We start from the raw sequence: 19840 nt of genomic DNA on the forward strand, positions 1-19840 counted from the left end.
TGGTTAAATAAACTGCTATTCAAGTTAAATCTACTCTATGAGCTTGGCAACTTTTTCTAATTTGAGAGGTTTAGTTTTTCATTTTATTTTATTTTTGTAGTGGGGAGGAGGAGAATGAGGGAGGAGGTTAAGAATTACCAGGAAGAGATTCCTAATCAATTCTGGTCAGTATTAATGGGTCAACTATCTTTGCTCATCAACTGGCCACAGAAATACCTTACAAAGAGCATTTCTTACTCTTGATAAGCTGCATAGTGATTAAAGTGGAGTGGCTTGCCTTTCTAACAATGGTGGGGGTTTAGGGCTCAGAAACATGGGGGTCCTGAATATAATACCCAAACAGGACCTTAAATGAACTGCAGGAATACAAAGGAAAAAAAAAAAAAGGAATTAGGGCTATTTTTCTTATTGAAAAGGGCCGGTTTATTTTCTCCACAATGCCATAGAACTTGCCAAGACATTTTTACAGTGCCTCCTAGATAGGTTTTAAGATGTTACCACGTAGAAAAGGAATTTTTAATCCTAGTACTGCCCATCCCCCTTCTCACACTCCTACCTAATCATGCTTTTCTGGATTGGGGGCAACGAACGATTACTGCCCAATTTTTAAATAAAAATGTTACGTTTACTATACCTACAGAAAATTATTTTACTCAATTAATAATTAACAATTAATTAATTAAACAAATATTTACTGAATCCCTACTCTGTGCCAGAGTAGACTACAATGTTGCCCAGCTCTTGGAACACCATTCACATCAAGGCTACATAAATGGTGTTCTCTAAAGCTGTGTAACTCACCAGCTCTGTGCCAGACACTTTACCAGGTACCTGGGATACAGCAAAGAACTACAACAAACAAAAGATCCTCTCCTTAGAGTTTACAATTTAGCATATTCCCATGAACAAGCAAACACTGGTCGATCTTTCAAACTTACTGTTTTACTGTAGCCTCACAACAACTCATTGAGATAGGTGGTGTCATCCATCCCTTTTAACCAATTGTGAAACTCAGGCTCAAAAAGCTAAGAACACATCCAACGTCACTCAAGACATTGTTGGAGGCAGAGCTACAGCCAAGGTCTAAGAAACTGTGAACTAAATCTCCTCAAAAATGAAAATGCCTATCTCCAACTTCAGATAGCTACTCCAGCAGTTAGTTCTAAGCTTACTCCCTGTTATGAGGACTCAGTATTTTTTTCAAGTTCATAACCCGGTCTGCTTCGTTGGTGTCTATGTTCATCATAAGAAAGAGTCAATTTACATAGCTGACAAAAAATTTCCAATAGTTCATGGAATGCCAAGACTTATTTTCACATTTAAGGTCTTTCACTTACACTTATAACCCTAGAACAATTTTTCTTTAACCCCCAGTCTCCTTTTTGCCCTTCCCAACTTCCTTTTGCAAGATGTTTATTTCTGTTTGTTCACTAATATTCTGGTGAAAAACACTTTTTCTTTACTCCTCCTTTTGTCTACTATGGGCAGCTAATTTGTGTCTATAGAAAAGAAGTTTGTTTTTAAATGAAAAAAAAATTTATAAAATTTTAATCAAATGAATGTTTTCTGTGATATTAGCTAAATATATGTGCTCTATGTCCCAGTCCTCCCTGTCATCAAACACAAGTGGCAGAAGTTTAATAAGATATAGCCAAGAGCAAATATCTACTTTCCACACTAATAATTATTACCTTTGCAGTTACAGTAATAACTAATATTTTTAGTAAACCAGATACCTAGCCATCCACAAGGAAGTAAATACAAATGAAGGCATAAGCAACTAAGTTCTTGCTACTAAACTTTTGTTACTGAAAGGTTCCCTTGTACTTGTTCTTTGACCATAAACTAATGAGACAACTGTCAAACCAAGGAAATAACCATATTCAAGAAATGACTCCAATAAATGAACACATCTAAAGAAACAGATGTGCTCGGAGTGCAACACTGAATCATTTCAATGCACATGTCTGAGAAAGTTCTTAAGGACCCTGCAAAACACAAAACTATAATTTGGCCTATGCAATGCTCTGTAAAGCGCATCTCTATGAAGTACAAAGCTGTCAATTCACACAGGCTATCACAAAGAGGAGGAAAAGGTAATGCATTTAAGAAACAAAACAAAACAACAGAAACAAACAAACAGAAAACCCCAGACAACATACCTGGCAACATGAGAAAATGCATCCACAAGGACAGACTCAAATTCTCTAGTGAATTCAGGTCCTTTCCTTTTACTGTTTTGGATGACATCATTTGCTAAGTACAGAAAAGTAAGCTTTCTATTTGATTTGGCTGGAAAAAAAAAAAAGAAAAGAAGATAATTTAAATTACACTAGGGAAATTCATAACCACAATTCTTTTGCCCTAAGTTACTGCTAAAGAATATTAAAACAAACATTATCTGTTTGAGGTCAAGACTGCTACATGTTTGAAAAAACAACTTAAGTAACTCCTTGATTTGTAACAAAACAGGTTTGAGAATACAATTTTGAAAATAAAACCAAGAATGGGCCACCCTCATTCCTGGTTAACCAGAGAAAATTAGTTGACAGTAAAAATGAAGATAATCCAAAGAAAATTCCTAAAGGATAAACAGTCAATATTCTCAAGGAGACATGTTCAAACCAAGGTTTTCATTTATTCTATTATAAAGTCGAACATTTCTAAATGTTAATTATCAAATACTACAGAATGAAGACTAAGGTTTCATTTTCAAAACAGATTCTTGTAATTTATGCTCCTAGGTGGAGAATTTCTCTTTGAACATTACAATAGTCATAGACACTCAGTGATATCAACTCTACAATCCAGAGGAATCTCTAGGTGTACTAGTAGCTATTTATCTCAAATACAAATACATATTAATGCTAATTATTATTGATAATTTACAGATGTCTGAAATCCAGATATACAAAGTTATGGCTCCCACAAAAACCATAATTTTTCTCTTGTATACATACTAAATGCAGTATTTCCTATTACTCTATATGATATCATATATTAAGCCATAAAAACTTCATGCAATGTGTCTGAGTTATACTTGCTTGGGGGAGCATTACTGAATTTCCTGGCTTCTATGCACATAACTTCTTAACCGTAAAGTTACATCACTACCATTTTGGGTCCCAGTTTTCTTTTAAAAGAAATAAACAAGAACACAATCTGACAGTTCCAAACACTAAGTTTTCTCCAATGTTAAGTACCTGAAAAACTCAAGTAAGCCCTTTGTCAACCTTCACGCACCTGAGTAACTAGTTCTTTCTTTTGAAATGCACATAGCATGTATAAATTCTGATACAGCAGGCATAAGACCTGACACTTTAAAATGTAGCTACAGAGGAATAGCCAAAACCAAAAACAAGATTTTTAAAGCACATTTTAGAGCTTAAACTAATGACTCAAAGTACTCATAAATTAACTATGGATAATCCCAAATTGTATTAACCTTCTGGTAATAGTTTAGATAGCCAACTGATGAGATTATTGAAAACCTGGAGCTATCCTTAACTGTTCTAATTATTATTCAAAAGCAGAACAAAAGTGTCAATAGTTACAGTATTCCACTGTTGCTACAAAGGTATCACTATGGCAAGAGGCTTTTTTTTTTTTCGGTAAGCAAATCTTGTTCTGGAATACTGCAGCACATAAAACTACAAAGTCTAAATGCCATGAAAGTTAACAGATTCTAAAGCAAACAGAACTTTAAGAAGCAATTGAGTGAAGTTTTACAAATTCCATATAATCTATGTTAAGAAGTCCAGAATCAGTATTAAAAGATGTAGTTTGGACATCCAAAACCTGGTAAAATTTTCAGTGTTACAAATATGATAATTAAGAGGCCAGAGAGCCAAGATTTTCACTATCTAAAATGTCAATTAATTTTCATCATCCTCAAACTTAGCAATGGGGGTTTACTTAGGATAAAACTTCATCTCTCCATATCCAGCATCCTGAATGGTCAACATAAGCATCATGTATGTAAAGATGTATGACAAAGCCTTAGAGCACTTGAACACACACAATCATTATACACACAACATACACAACCTCCCATTCCAGTCCCAGGAGACAAACTCACTTGTCAGATTCAGGTGTTCCTCCAATACAACAAAACAGATCCTTGCACCCCCTTCCTATGCCCATTCCAAACTGGCTGAAATAGCTATTGAGAGCAAAGTTTAAATAACTAGCTGACCAAAAAAATTTCACTTGTTTGGCTTGTTTTGACATCTATAAATATAATTTTTCAAAAAAAAGGCCAAGCTATAAAAACATTACTAAAAAAAATATTCATCTAAGAGCATTTTACACCAAACTGCTCCATATATAAAGTTCTACCTCGAACACAGCCCAAAAGGATAAAGTAAGAATTATTCCTAGAAAATGGAAAGAAAATAACACATCACAAACAGAAGTAGCATTTAAGCAAGAAAAAATAATTTTTTAAGTCTCGTAAATATTTTGAAGGCAACTCTGAGATTGTGAATATCTTAGGGAAAATGGATTGACTGTAGATAGAAATGCCCACTTTAAAAGATCAGGGTGGGCACAAACACATTAGGGCACACAATCTTTTTCCACTTTAGTGTGGGGGCTTTTCAATTCATGAAGGAAACCTGGGTATTAGGAAGCTGTATCTTGATGCTTGGAAGAGCGTCCTTTAGCTCTGCACTGTCCATTATGCAGCCACTAGCCACATGCGGCTACTGAATACTTGAACCGCGGCTAGCAAAACTTAAGAACTGAATTTTTTTTGAATTTATTAAAAATTTACTTCCTTAGTCACATATTTCAAGTGCTTAATAGCCGCATGTGTTAAGTGGCTCAAGACTTGCTGGACAGTACAGATAAAGAACATTTCTATCATCACAGAAAGTTATGTTTGAAAGTGCTGTTTGATCCTTTACTCAACCATGAAAATTATGTCACAGACCACAGTTGAACTCCTAATCTATTTTTTAACGGTGTAACAGGCACCATGCTAAATGCTATGGGCATTGCAAAAACAAGGCCTACTATCTCCCTTAAAACACAATCTAGTCAACAAGATCTAACTTGTAAGAATAAAATAAATGCTAAATTGGCATGGGAAGCAGAGATTAATTCTCATAAACAAAAGCACTTGGGTTAGGTTGGAGTCAGACAGTTGATCACCTTCATTTATTAACTACATTGAAGGGCTGGGTACTTGAAAGCACAAGTCTGGGTGTCACAGTACTGGGGGCTCATGTCCCAGCTGTATGCCCCTAAACAAAGCAGTTAATCTCTCGGCACCTTTATCTCTTCTGCTAAAATATGGGGAATAGTAATGCCAGCCTTCTTACAAGGTTCCATCATGAGATTAGCGTTAAAGGAGCTTCCAACCTGAATGCACCAAGTCGTTATTTTCGCTAACAAACAGGGTGAGGTGGGGAATCAAGAAGGCTTCACAAAATCAACATTTTAGATGGGCTTTGATTTGTCTCTCAGATCCTATCAGACAGGATCCTGTACAGGCAATTCACTTTTCTTTCACATCTCAGACACTAGAAATTATATTTGAATGGCCGGTGGGTTCATGAAGGAGGCTCTGGGAGCCCCACGCTCTATCTCCCAACTGACCAGAGGCTGAGGGGATCCCATCTCAGCACTGCACACGATGAAGGGGGTGTGGGGCAGGGAGAAGTCTCCACAAGAGTGCTAGAACTGGGTCTTTTTAAAGAATCCTAGGTTTTGCTGTCTGCCAGCCTGATGTAGTTTGAGCCTCACTGGCCTGATGTAGTCTCTGGACCTTGAAAACACCACCTTTATTTCCTCAGTATTCTGCTATATAACTCATTCAGGTATTAGATAGCAGTGGAGGTGATCATCTTTCCCCATCAAACTAGGCAACTTGAAGGCAAAGTCCATGCCTCACATTGATTAATCAGTAGTCCCATCTCACCATCATTTACTACGTGTCGATATTGTGCCTGACACCATGCTAGATGTTCATTTGAATTCTGTTTACTCTCACCACACCAAGCTGTTTGGGCCTCAGGTTTTCAACTGCAACGTTCCTACTTCATAGGAACTCTGAGAATTTCAAAAATGACAATATATGTAAAGACGTAAGTACTGTGCCTGACATGTAATAAAGGCACAGTAAATACCAGTTATCATTGTTTCCATTTTATAGATAGTAATTGAGAGGTTAAGCTGCTGAGGTCAGTAAATGGAAAAGTCAGTTGGTCCCTTGAACCAATATGCTATCCAGCACCCAAGCGGGTGCCTAGCACCTAAGAGGCTTAGTTGAATGAAGGTCAGATCCTGAGCAGGGTCTAGAATCAATTAAAGTTACATGAGAAGAGACTGAAAGGCAAGGTCTAGGTGTTGTGGCCCCTTAACCCCTCTATAAAAGGGGTAACCACTTCACGGTGTTGTTCTGAGGACTAAGTGCCAGGATATACGTAAAGATCTTAGCACATTGACGGGCACAGAATAAAGGCACTATTAAGTGACAGCTACCCTTGTCCTCGTTTTACAGATGAGAAAAAGAGGCACAGAGAGATGAAAAAACTAGCCCAATATCACTCAGCTGAGTCTGGGCTTGATCTACGCAGTCTTACTCCAGAGTCTGTGGACTCTTCCTCCAAATGAGCAGCAAAGAACCTGGCACACGGAGCTACGGCCAGTACACTCCACAAGACGATCTACGCTGCGAAAGTAATAATAGTCAGAAGTGTCAGGAGCCTGGGCGAAAATGGCTGGGTGAACTGCGGGTCTGGACGCCTGAGCCCTGGGCGGTGTGGAACCTCAGATAAGTACCTTAAACCTTCCCTGGCCTCTGTTTCCTTCTCCAAGAAATGGGGATAACACTGTTTCCAACCTCGGAAGCGCAGAGAACTAGGCCTAAAAAGCAAGGTTCAATTAAGAAGCTAAAGGGACCTCAGGAATGGGTGGGGAGAGGACAACACCAGGGGAGTCCAAGGAGGTGGGATGGGGGTGTTTACCTTTGCGGAGCTCGCGGTGCCACACCGAGACGATGGGTCCCGCGTGCTTGCGGTGGTGGATGAGCCAAAGGGACAGGGTTTGCACGCTCTGCTGAGAGTTGCTCAGCTCCGAGAGCTTCTTTTCCAGCGCCGACTCGGAGAACGAGGACATGGTGGCGACCGTGAGTCCCGGCAGGGAGCGGCCTGGGCCGCCCAGTGCGGCTGAAAGAGCGACGGCACGAGGCCGGGGACTTACTTGATTGCCTGCGGAACTCTTCACTGACTGACAGACAGCCAGGGAGACACCGACGGGGAGGGGGAGGGTCTCCGCACTAAAAGCCGCCCGCGCCGCCGCCACAAGATGGCCACCGACCTCTCACCCCACCGCGAGAGCAGGGTCAAAGGGCAAGTGCCGGAGTAGCTGGGCACTGGGAGGTGTCAGATCTGTAGAAAAAAGCCCCTCTAGTGGCGGCGGCCTCTGTGAACCTCGCTCAAGGCACTTCGAAACCAACAGACCGAGAAACGAACGAAGTCCTGCGGCCTTCGGAAGGCGCTTTAACCGCTCGCGCCTGCACGCCGGCGCAGTGAGTCTCTCCGGAACCCTTTCTCCCGCTCCCGCAGAGCCTTTCTGGCGCGGTCCGGCGCGCTACTTTTTTCGTCACTTCCGGCGGGGAGGAGGAGGCAGGAGAGTGAGGGAAAGGCTGGAAGGCGAGGTAAGGAAAGAGTGGCGGGAGCAAGGGGAGCCCAGCAACCGGTGCACTTAGAGGGGATTCTGAACGGACGCTGATGCCGAGCGATCCTGACCTGGGATTGGGGGAAGGGCTTTCTCTGTCACTAGCAGGCCCCAGGTCTCACTCTTAACGTCCTACTCCTTGTCTACCCCTCACCCGAAAGCTTTTTGGTTCGGCCAAGCTAACCACGTGCACTTTTCACGCTCCACGCCTTGACACCTGCTGTTCTTTTTCCAGAGGTCACGCCCCCTTCTCACCTGGTGGGCCCCCACTTGACCTCCAGGACCACCCCGGAATGTCCAGTTCTTAGGTTCAGTTTGTGGCAGCACTGCCATAAAACACACCGTTGTGTTCTTGCCTCTAAGTTGGTTGCATGTTGATCTTGCCCTCTGGGTATCCACTAGACTTGTTTCTCAAATTTACGTAATATATTACCTTTTTGGGAGGGAGGAGGCGGTGAAGTCAATGGGTCCGTTTACACCTGTAAGAAACACTGAGACTCTGAACCCTTTTCCTATTTTTAAAGAAGTTTTAAATTCCAGTTATCAAATCAGCAAAGAAGTTTGTCCTTTTACCTGTTACGGGGGTGGTGGTGAGGAATTGGGTTATTGTAGACATAATGCAATTTAAACATTTCCTGATCATTAGGGAATTTACCAGTTGTGGTTAGACTCTACATAGGAGACGTTCTTCTAGATGACGCTGTTTTTCCCTTACCACACCATACAGTAGTTCTTTGCTTAGATGCTTGACTCCTCCCAGAGGAGAATCATTATAATCATAGCCAACATAATGAACAGTTGCTATAGGCTAGACACTGTGTTTTAACATAGTAACTCATTTAATACAACAAAGCTGTGAAATAAGTATTGTTATTCCAATTTGGCAATGAGGAAAACAGGCTGAGAGAGGTTAGATAACCTATCCAAGATAACTAACATTAGTGGGAAGGGACCGCATCTTATCTTTTCACTCCAGCACCTGATTCATAGCTGATTGACTGAATTAATACAAAAGAAGTGAATAGTCTAAAATCACACAGTTAATATCTGGTCATAATTATAATGTAGGGCGTTAGAGTCCAAATGATTGACCATCTTCCTATATTAAATAACTGTAATATACTGAGCATTTTTATACCAATTTACTATGTACTAATAGGCACATTTACATACATTCTCCTCTTTAATCTTTAAGAACAGTCCTATGAGGAGGGAATTATTATCACTATTTGATAGATGAGAAAACACAAAACATGGGTGAATAATCTGTCCAATGTCATTTGGACATAGGAAAGAACAGAGCCTGCAGTCAAACCAAGGTTATCTGATGTCTGATCCCAAATGCTTCTCTCAGGAGCCAGTGGTTCATTATAAATTCAGCAAATATTTTTGATCACTATGTCTGAAGCACTATTGTAGGCAAACAAACCATCCATGCTCTCAGAAGCTGACCTTTTACAGAGGAAGATAGATAAATATGCGAGTATAAAATGAGTCAGAAAGTAGTAAGTACTTTGGGAGGGTAAAAATCAAGGAGAGTAAGGGAGATAAGGAATGTGTGTATGGGAAGATAGGAGTCTAGTATATAGGCTAGTCAGAGAAGGCTTCACTGATACTGTGACATTTGATAAAAACCCTGAGAGAACAAGCCATATGCTATGTGGTGGAATGTTTTTCCAGGCAGAGGGAAAACCAAATGCAAAGTCCTGAGGTTTGACCATTGTTGGCATTTTTCAGGAACAGCAAGGAGAATGGTAAGGCTCGAGTGATACAAACAGGAGGCTGGAAATGAGCTCAGAAAAGTAGCCAGGGACCACATCACATGGGGACTTGTAGGCAATTAAGCACTTTGGATATTACTTTGAATGAAAATGAGAGTCCATTGGATGGTTTTAAGCAAAGGAGGAGCATTGTGGCTGTTAAATAGAAAATAGGGTGCAAGAGTGAAAACAGGAAGACCAGTTTGGCAGCTGTTGTGATAACCCAGGTGAAAGGATGACAGACCAGAATGGAGATGGTGAGAAAGGGTCAGATTCTGAGGATATTTTAGAGGAAGAAGTGATAGGATTTGCTGATAGATCAGATAGGAGGTGTAAATGATAAGAGTTTATATGGCTCCAGGGGTTTTAGCCTAAGCAACCATAAGAATGGAGTGTCCATTTACTAGAGTGTGGAAAGAGCTGGTCTGGGAAGAGCGAGCAGGAGTTTAGATTTGCACATGCCCAGCTGGAAATGCTTATCTAAGTAGAATGTCTCCATAGGCAGTTGGGTTTATGGGTCTGGAGTTCAAGGGAGAGAGCTGGGCTTGAGATAAATGTGGGAGTCGTAATGGAGAATAGATGTAGAAAGAAGAGGGGCCCAGTGACTAGGACACTTTGACATTTAGAGGGCTAAAAGGTGAGGATGATATAATCCTATGATTTTTCTTCTTTAGCCTGTTAATATTAATTACACTGATTGATTTTCAAATACTGAGCCAGCCTTCCATCTTTAGAATACACCCTACTTTGTCATGGGAGTATAATTTGACATACTGCTGAATGTTATTTCTTAATATTTTTTTTTAGCATTTTTCCATCTGTATTCATGAGGGCAGTTTGCAGCTTTTATTTTTGTATTTGTTGGGTTTTGATATCAGGAAAATACTAGCTTCATAAAAATTGAAGATTATATCCTCCTCTTCCTTTTTTAGAAGATTGTATAGAATTTAAGTTAATTCTTGTTTAAATGGTTGGTAGAAGTTCCCAGTGAAACCATTTATACCTGGAGGTTTCCTTCTTTCCTTTCTTTTTAAGTTTTTAAATGAAAAATTCAATATCCTTAAAAGTTATAAGCCTATTCTAATGATCTATTCATATTATGTGAGCTGCAATAGTATTTCATAGTATGTGAGTTTGTGTTTTTTGAGGAATTCACCATTTCATCTAAGTTGTCAAATTTATGTTTTAAAATTACTTGTGGTATTCCTGTATTATCCTTTGATGTCTACAGGGTTTGTAGTGCTATCTCATTTCATTATTGATATTGGTAATTTCTCTCTTTATCTCTCGTCAGTTTTGCTAGAAGTTTGTCCATTTTATTGATCTTTTTAAAGAACCAGTTCTTTGTTTCATTGATTTTTCTCTATTTTGTTTTCAATTTCATTGATTTCTGCTCTTCAGCTTGTTTTGGTTTTATTTTGCTTGTCTTTTTCTAGGTTCTTGAGGTAGAAATGTAAGTTACTGACTTGAGACTTTTCTCCTTTTCTACGGTATTAATTTAGTATTACAGTACTATACATTTTCTTCTCAACATGGCTAAGCTGTGTCCCACAAATTTTAATACAATGTATTTTCATTTTCATTCATTTCCATGTATTTTTAAATTTCCCTTGATATTTCCTCTTTAATCCATGACTTATTTAAAAATGTATTGTTTAGTTTCCAGGTGTTTGGAGATTTTTATGTTTAATTATTGATTTAACTCTCTGTTAGTGATTTCTGGTTTGATTCCATTTGGTTGGGGAACACACACCTCATAATTTTAGTTATTTTTAATTTGTTGAGGTTTGTTTTATGGCCCAGAATGTGGTCTATATTGGTATAGCTCTGGGGGACACTTAAAAAGAATGTGTATTCTGCTATCACGGGTTGGAGTGTTCTAGAAATGTTGGTTAGATCTGTTGGTTGATGGTGGCACTGAGTTCTTCTGTTACCTTGCTGATTTTCTGTCTAGTTCTGTAAGTTGTTGAGAGAGGAGTGGAAGTCACCACCTACACCTGTGATTACCACCTATGCTTCTTTCAGTTTTGTCTGTTTTTGCTTTACACATTTTGTGGTTGCCATTTTGTATTTAGGATTTATTTTCTTGACATAATCCATTTAGGATTGCTATGTCTTCTTGAGAGATTTACCCTTTAATCATTATAGAATGTCCCTCTCTGTCTCTGTTAATTTTCTTTGCTCAGAAATCTACTTTATCAGATACTGATATAGCCATTCTTGCTTTCCTTTGATTGTTTGATGGAATAACGTTTCCATCCTTTTACTTTCAACTTGCCTGTATCATATTTGAAGTGAGTTTCTTAATAGACAGCATTTGGTTATGCCATATTTTTTAATCTACTCTGACAATCTGTCTATTCATTGGTATATTTAGACCTTTTATATTTAATATAATTATTGATATGTTAGAATTTAAGTCTGCCATTTTATTTTTTATTTTCTATCTGTTCTGTTTTTTTCCACATTTTCTTTTTCCAGCCTTCCTATGGGTTACTGGAACATTTTTCAGAATTCCATTTGATGTATCTGCAGTATTTTTAAGTGTATCTCTGTATAGCCAACTTGTTGGTTCCTCTAGATACCATATGATTTGTACGTAACTTATCTTTACTAATTCTAGTGAAGTATAGCAACCTTACTTTCCTGTATGGTTCCCCCCCTTTTATGAAATAATTGTCTTAAATATTTTCTTTACATACATATAAAACCATATCAGACAGTGTTATAATTTTGCTTCAACTGTCAAACGCAATTTAGAAAATGCAAACAACACGGAAAGCCTTTTGTATCTGTATGTTTTTTTGTTCACCATGTTCTTTCTTCCTCCTTGATGTTCCAAGAGTCCTTTTTTTAATGTGTCCTTTCTGTTTAGAAAATTTCCTTTATGTCTCTTGCCAAATTTGGTGAGTTTCAGCTATTATTTGAGTACTTTTTCAGCTCTGCCCTATTTCTCCTCTACTCTGAGACTCTAGGTCTTTTGTTACAGTCCCATAGGTCCCTGAGGCTCTTTTCAGTCTATATGCTCTCTGTGGGTCAGATCTATCCCTCCAGCTCTGAGATTCTTCCTCTGTCTGCTCCATTCTGCTTTTGAGTCCATCTGCTGAGCTTTTTATTTGCTACTGAATTTTTCAGTTCTAAATTTCCATTTGTTTTTTTCTTCAAGTCTTCTGTTTCTTTGGTGAGGCTTTCTATTCTTTCATTTGTTTAAAGCAAGTTCGTCATTGCTCATTGAAGCATTTTAATCATGGCTGCTTTAATAATGTTGTCCAATAATTCTAGGACCTCTCTCATCTCAGTGTTGACATGTATTGATTGTCTTTTTTTATATAGTTTGAGAGTGTCCTGGTTCTTGGTTTGATGAGTGATTTTGATTGGACATTTTTTATATTATGTTCTAAGACTGAACCTTATTTGAGTCTTCTGTTTTATCTGGCTTTCTCTGACACCACTCCAGCAGGATAAGGGGGACCCTACCTTATTTCTGCCAAGTGCAGGTAGAAGTCCAGATTCCTCACTCAGCTTCCTTTGGCATCCAAGAGGGAGAGCTTCTTATTACTCTTAGGTGGAAGTAGGAGTTCCAGCTCCCCACTTGGTGTCTACTGACACTGTGCTGGGGGTGGCCTCATGAGCACAAAGCAATAGTGAAAAACCTGACTCTACTCTAGGCCTCCTCTGACACCATCCAAGTATGGATGGAGAGGAGTGCCTCCTTACTGCCAAGTAGGAGTGGACATTCGGGCTCCCCATGTGGTTTCCATCACATGACTCATTACCAGGACTGGTGGGAATGGTAGTTCCTGCTCCTACTTGGCTTCTCGATTTTTTCCCTCGTTTTATTGAGGTATAATTAGCATATTATAAAAGTTTAAGATGTACAATATAATCATTTTATCCATATATATCACATATATATTGAGAAATGTTTACCACAATAAGGTTGGTTAACACCTCCATCACCTCACCTTTGTGTGTGTGTATGGTAAGATATCTGAGATTTACTCTCTGAGTAACTTTCAGTATATAATACAAAATTGTTAACTGTAGTCACCTGCTGTTCTTTAGACCCCCAGAACTTATTCATCTTATAGCTGGAAGTTCTTTGACGAACATCTCCCCATTTTCCCCCAACCCCAGCCCCTGTCTCTTTCCATGAATTTGTTACTTGGCCTTCTATGACATCACCCCTGAGGGGGTGTCGGGCACCTGTGAGAGTGGAAATCTAGGCTTCTCAATCAGGCTTTGCTATGTGGGCAGGGGTGGAGCCATAGTTTTTTCCTGTACTGTTTAGCTGGAATAGAGCAATTACTGTCTGCAAGGGTTCTTTTTGTCCTGCTAGGCTGCCCTTTCCTGGTCCTTTGGCTTGAGAGGGCAGGCTTTCGTTGGGGCTTTTTGTGTCTGTACCCATTGATGCTTCCAGGTTGCCAGTTTCTTGAGCTCCAGATGCAGAATCTGTGAGGCAAAGAGAAAACCCAGGGTACTTACTCGCATGTCATTCCTCATGTCCTGAGGTCCCAAGCTAGTCTTCTCTCCACCTTTCAGAGTTGTCATGTTTAGTTATATGTTGTCATGTTGGCAGGGTTTTTTATTTTACTTAACAGAAGGAATAGGGAAGTATACATCTATATTCTCTTCCCAGAAGCAGAAATCCTTTGTTTATATGTGTGTGTGTGTATACACAGAATTGTTATTTATATAAACATTTATAAAAAAGTGTAATGTATATACACACACACACCAGTCATCTGGAGGGCTTCTCCCAGTTTTCAGTGCCAGAGGATAAATGTGGTGGAGGCAGGGTTAGTGTATATATTCCAGTGGATACCTTTTTCTAAGTTAGGAACCACTTTTCTAGAATATAACGTCTACCAAAAACTTGTCTAGTAAAGGGGTTAGGCACAGGATGTTAATGTAATACAAGATACTGTTTCACAAATGCTCTATAGAGGGCAGCTGTAAACAAAGTATTAAGTGAGCCTAGAGTAATTTCTGGAAGAATTTATGGGCAGTCTCCATGATTCCCCTCCCCCACCTTCTGTTTTGTGTACTTAGTGTTCTGCAGCACTCTCCCCCTTGCAGGGCTAGACCTTCCAGTCAACTTTGTATCTCTCTTCCCTCTTCAAGAGCCAGCAGAGTGTACATGCTGAAGGAAATACTCCTAGGCAGAGGGAGTGAGGAGTAGAAAGCTACAAAACTTGAGGATATGCCGGAGGTTTAATGTTTATCCAGCTTCTTTTACTCATTTATTCAATAGTGAGTGGGAAGTGCTTGGCAGGCACTGTACCAGATGCTGGGAAAACCAGAAGTAGTGCTGCAACTAAACAAGTACACCAGTTGGTTGGAGAGACACGTAAATAAACTAATTTTAACCCATTTTTACCCAAGGCAGTAATCCTCCAGTGTACTCTGGACACTACTGACAGAAGGATTATTGAACAAGCACCCCTTTTCTTCTCCTGACTCCTGTTCTTAAGAAGACAGAGCATGTAGAGTGTATACAGTGCAGGATTCTCACATCAGGCTGGTCATCAGACTGGCCTTGCAAACTTTTAAAATAGATTTCCCAGCATACCTGCCACTCTCCCTCAGCTCAGTATAGATTCCGATTCAGTAGATCTGGTGTGGGGCTCAGGAATCTGCACTTGCATTGTTCCCCCTTGATGCTGATAAATAGTCAGGCTGGGAACCTTTGGTATAGAGGAAAGAGTACATACAGCCTTTGGAGTCACACAGGCTTGAGGTGAATTCCAGGTCTGACACTGCTAGTGTGTGACTGGGCATCCCTTAACCTCTCTGAGCCCTGTGTTACTCAGCTTATGAATAAGGGATTTATGTACATAATATACCTGGCCCATTGCCTGGCATATGGTGGGGTCTTTTCAACAAATATTCTCTTCCTTCTGTTCAAGAACTTGTATTGGCAATTCTTATGTCTGAACTCCTATTTCTGGGATCTAAACCCAGCCTTCGTATCCATAGGTTATTCTAAGTTAGAAGTTTTATAGATTGTCATATCTATCAGGTTTACTTTATGCTGAAGAAACCGAAATTCATGGAAATCATATAGTCAAGTACTGCAAGAGCCAGGATTAGAACCTAGATAGTAGATTCATTGTTCTCAGACTCATTCTGTCCCTGTCGTGGAAGCAGCCTAAAAGTTGTCTGGGGTACAGCCAAAATCTAGAACTATGATTACTTCCTTAGAATGAATTTAGCAAGATCCTGTCATAAGGATGAGATCAACTACCTGTAGGAATAACTCACCCCAGCAGAAGAGTATGATGATTTTACCCAGAATCCAGTTCAGACAGAGCTGATATTAAAGCCCTACCAATGAGAGAACCAGACCTTGGATTATGACTATTGATTCAGCAAACATTTATTGAATACCTTCTCTATGCCAGAAGCAATAAACAAATCTGTCAAATATCACTGCCCTTATAGATCCTATAATTCTTCTAGTGAGGGGAGAGAGACAATAAACAAATAAATAGGTAGATAATCTGCTCTGATGGATGGGACTAAGTGCTACGAAGAAAAATTTTAAAGGCAGGGAAAGGAGATAGTGCCAGGATGGGGAGGGGTAAGAATAGGTTGCAGTTTTAAATAGGGGTGATCACAGAAGGCCTCACTCAGAATTTATGTTTGAACAAAGCCCTGCAAGAGGTGAGAGAGCAGGCCATGAGGTTACATGGCAGAACAGCAAGTACAGAGGCCCTAAGCAAGTGATCAGAATGTCACCCTTGGTAAGGTATAGCTGCCTTGCCATGATGGCATCTCTGTCTTGTCTCTGCCTATATCAGGTGCACTTTTCCTTCTGACCTTGGCTTGTAACAGGAATTTTGTCTTGACCAGCCTTCCCACACAGTCCCAAATGTGTGGTACTCCACCCCAACACAAATCTTCTGCCTCCATGAACACTTCCCAGTTGATGTTCAGTCTCTTTCCAGATTCCTTTTACATTTTTCTCCCTCCCATTTTTACTTCTTTATGATAAAATACAGTCTTATCATCTTTTAGGTGTCTATAAAGTAGAGCATCTTGTCCTGTACAGATTGTCCTATTTGTCTTCACCACCTTTCATATTCCAGGGCCCAGGGATCTCACATAGGCCGTCCCTGTGACAAGCAGAAAGAGATGGGAAGGAGAAGAGGCTGCCTGTGGGGATGGGTTCACTCATGCTTGTGTACAATTGCAGATCTCTTCCCTCACCTTCCCAGTGACTGCCTTCACAGTAGGGGTACACTCAGCTTTGAAGGGTTTAGATGGCCATTAGGGTCAAGAACTGGCTATGCCAGCTTATGTTTGTTCAGTCACTGTATGCCACAGATGAACTCTGGGTTGTTTTCTCTACTCACCCAGCTTGTTCTGACTGCATCATCCCAGTATCATTTTCTGGGCCAGAATGCTCCTGTTGCTCAGTCATACAAACTCAAACTTTCAGCACCACTTTACTAAGTGTGCAAGTCTCTATAAATAATTCCTTTTGTAATTGACATATTGTCATACAAGTTTGATTTCATGGCTGTTCCATAAAGGTATATGATTGCCTTTTATAGTCATGTCAAAGTATCAATTTTTATACTGTCCTTCTTACAGAAGGCTGGTTTATATATTTCTGAGCCTATAGCCCATTCTTTTGAAGAGCTCTTATTGAGGTAAGCCTTCATGTATATAGTATTCCATTTAGAGAATATACTATAATTTATGCATTCTACTGTAGATGGGAATTTGGGTCATGGAGGCGATTATAGTGTATTCCAGAACACATCTCATGGTAAACTTATGTATGCATTTCTTCTAGGTATATATATCTAGTGGGATTACTAGATCATAGAGCATATATATGTCCACATTTAGAATAATAGATACTGCCAAAATGTTTTCCAAAGTAGTTGTACAACTTATACTCCTACCAGCACTGAATGAGAGTTCTAGTTGCTTCATATCCTTGCCAACACCCAGTATTTTCTTTTCCTTTCCTTTTCTTAATCTTCCTGGTGAGTATGTAATGGCATTTTATTGTGGATTAAATTGCATTTTCCTGACTAATGATGTTGAATATCTTTTTATATGTTTATTGGCCATTTGAATATCCTCTTTTGTGATATGTCTGTTCAAGTTCTTTGTCATGTTTCTGTTGGGTTGTATTCTTCTTAATGATTTATAAAAATCTTTGTATTTTGAATAAAAGTTTTATCAGCTACATAGCAAACATCTTCCCTCACTTTATGGGTTGTCTTCTCACACTTGTAATGGTGTCTTTGCACTTTTTGTCCCTCCCTTTTTCAGTGCTTGATTGTATGACAAAATAAGTACCTTGTAATCTACCACCTTATCCTTTAACTGCCTATGAAGTATAGCACCTTGTCCTGTACAGATTGTCCCATTTGTCTTCACCACCTGTATACCAGGCCCAGGGATCTCACATAGCCCATCCCTGTGACAAGCAGGAAAAGATGGGGAGGAGAGGAAGAGGCTACCAAGGGGAGTAGGTTTTTTGTTTTTTTGTTTTTATAGTTACCACTTTACTGTATCCTGTTTAAGAAATTTCTGCCTACTTTAAGAACACACAGATGTTCTCTGTTTCCTTCAGAAAGCTTTATTGTTTTACATTTCACATTTAAATCTGGTATGAGATGGAATCAAGATATTTATACACTTTTTCATATGGATAGCCAGTAACAACACCTTTAATTGAAAAGACCATTCTTTCGTCCAGTTCATTTCACTGTCACCTCTGTCAGGTATGTGGGTCTATGTGTGGACTCTATTGTATATGTGGCTATTTAAGGACTCTATTCTGTTCAATTAATCTGTTTTTCTTTGTACCAAAAACATGCTGCCTTTAATTATTATACCTTCATAATAAATCTTGAGATCAGATAGTGTAAACTAACATTGCCACAGCTTACCAGTTTAATTATTATTCTTCAAGACCGTCTTTGCTACTCTATATATTCTAGGTGCTTTGCATTCCCATATCAATTTTAGAATCATCTTGTTATTTTCCACAAAAATCCTACTGGGGTTTTGATTGGGATTATGTTGACTCTATACCACTGGTTGTCATTCAGGTGCAATTTTTACCCTTCATGGGACATGTGGCAGTGTCTGGAGGCATTTCAGTTGTCACACCTTAAGGAGTGCTACTGACATCTGGGGAGCAGAGACCAAAGATGCTGCTCAATATCTTAAAATGCATAGGACAGCCCTCTGCCAATAAATAATTACCCATTCCAAAATGTCAGTAGTGCTGCTGTTGAGAAATTCTGAATCAGTATCATCGCTCTTTCATTTGGGCTTGTGTCTGCCATCTTATTATTTGTTTTCTATTTGACCCACCAATTTTGCTTCCTTTTTGCTCGTTTTTTACCTTCTTATGGATAAATCAAAATATTTATTATCCCATTTTCCTGCTCTGTCAATTTGTTAGATATATATTCTTTTACAGTTCTTTTGGAGCTTACTAACTTACAAGGTTCAGAGTGCATTCTTCACATGTTACAGTCTAATACAAGTTATTTTACCACTTCCTGATTTTGCTAGACTCCTAATAAACTTAATTCCTTTTACACCTCACTGCCACGCTCCTTTTCTGCATCATTGTCTTGCATTTTGTTTTTTATACATATAGAAAAGACATAATAATTGTTTTGTACAGTTAATATTCTTTTATATTGACCTACTCCATTGTTCTTTATTTCTACCTACATTTCCATGCTTCTGTCTAGTTCATTTTCTCCCTTTATTTTTTCCTTTAGTGCAGATGTGATAACAATGAATTCACTCAGTTTTTCTTTTTGTCTACAAACATGTCTATTTTACCTAAAGTTTTGAAAGATGTTTTTGTATATAAAATGCAAGGTTGGTAGTCATTTTCTTTCAGAATGTTAAAGGTGTCATTCTGTTGTCTTATGGATTTCATCATTTCTGTTGATCTTATTGCTGTATTATGTTTAAGGTTTTTCTCTTGATTTTTGGGTTTTCTGCAGTTTGACTGTGATGCATCTATGTGTGTTTTTCTTTGTACTGTCAACTTGGGGTTTATGGAGTTTCTTGAATCTGTAGGTTGATCTCTGTCATTTTTCAGCCATTTATCCCCCAGCAGCAGCCTTCTCCCAGAAGTCATTATTTTAGATCCTTGAAGATTGTAGTTTTGTCCCTCCTCAGCCTCGCATGACCACATTAATAGCATTGTGGTTTCTTTGTCCTCAGTGACAGGCCTCAGCCTGGGCCACACTGTAATCCTGAGCTCGTGTCCAGGATCACCAAGTGCATCAAGGGGAAAAAAATCCAGCTATTGATCATTGACTCACTGTGAACATTCACCCCTAGCTAGAGTATTGGTCTGTCTGGTCCTTGTTGCTTCCACAACTATTTGATGCTTTAAGAAA

The 19840-nt window shown here is 39.2% G+C and overlaps 2 protein-coding genes across 10 annotated transcripts in view; one reads left to right on the forward strand and one right to left on the reverse strand.

Annotated features, from left to right (window-relative positions):
* The window catches only part of RPRD1B (regulation of nuclear pre-mRNA domain containing 1B), a 48640-nt gene extending 41118 nt beyond the window's left edge, over nucleotides 1–7522 (reverse strand). Inside the window, exons 1-2 of one of the 2 annotated variants that reach the window (XM_017652784.3) lie at nucleotides 6972–7518; nucleotides 2163–2292 (exon numbers count right to left, since the gene is read on the reverse strand). In XM_017652784.3, coding sequence (XP_017508273.1) covers nucleotides 2163–2292; nucleotides 6972–7122 — 281 coding nt within the window. In that variant the 5' untranslated portion in view covers nucleotides 7123–7518. Of the gene's footprint in view, nucleotides 1–2162; nucleotides 2293–6971 lie in introns of both variants that reach the window. The other variant, XM_037012708.2, reaches the window with a different exon arrangement.
* Nucleotides 7523–7585: 63 nt separating this feature from the next.
* TTI1 (TELO2 interacting protein 1) overlaps nucleotides 7586–19840 on the forward strand; it is a 45118-nt gene continuing 32863 nt past the window's right edge. For 4 of the 8 annotated variants that reach the window (XR_012131367.1, XM_037012700.2, XM_037012703.2 and 1 more), the window contains exon 1: nucleotides 7621–7663. The gene's annotated coding sequence lies outside the window, so the exon portion shown is untranslated. Of the gene's footprint in view, nucleotides 7664–19840 lie in introns of all 8 variants that reach the window. The other 4 variants (XM_017652778.3, XM_037012701.2, XM_017652781.3 and 1 more) reach the window with 3 other exon arrangements.

The sequence above is a fragment of the Manis javanica genome, chromosome 5 (genome assembly GCF_040802235.1).
Source record: "Manis javanica isolate MJ-LG chromosome 5, MJ_LKY, whole genome shotgun sequence".
Classification (NCBI taxonomy): domain Eukaryota; kingdom Metazoa; phylum Chordata; class Mammalia; order Pholidota; family Manidae; genus Manis; species Manis javanica.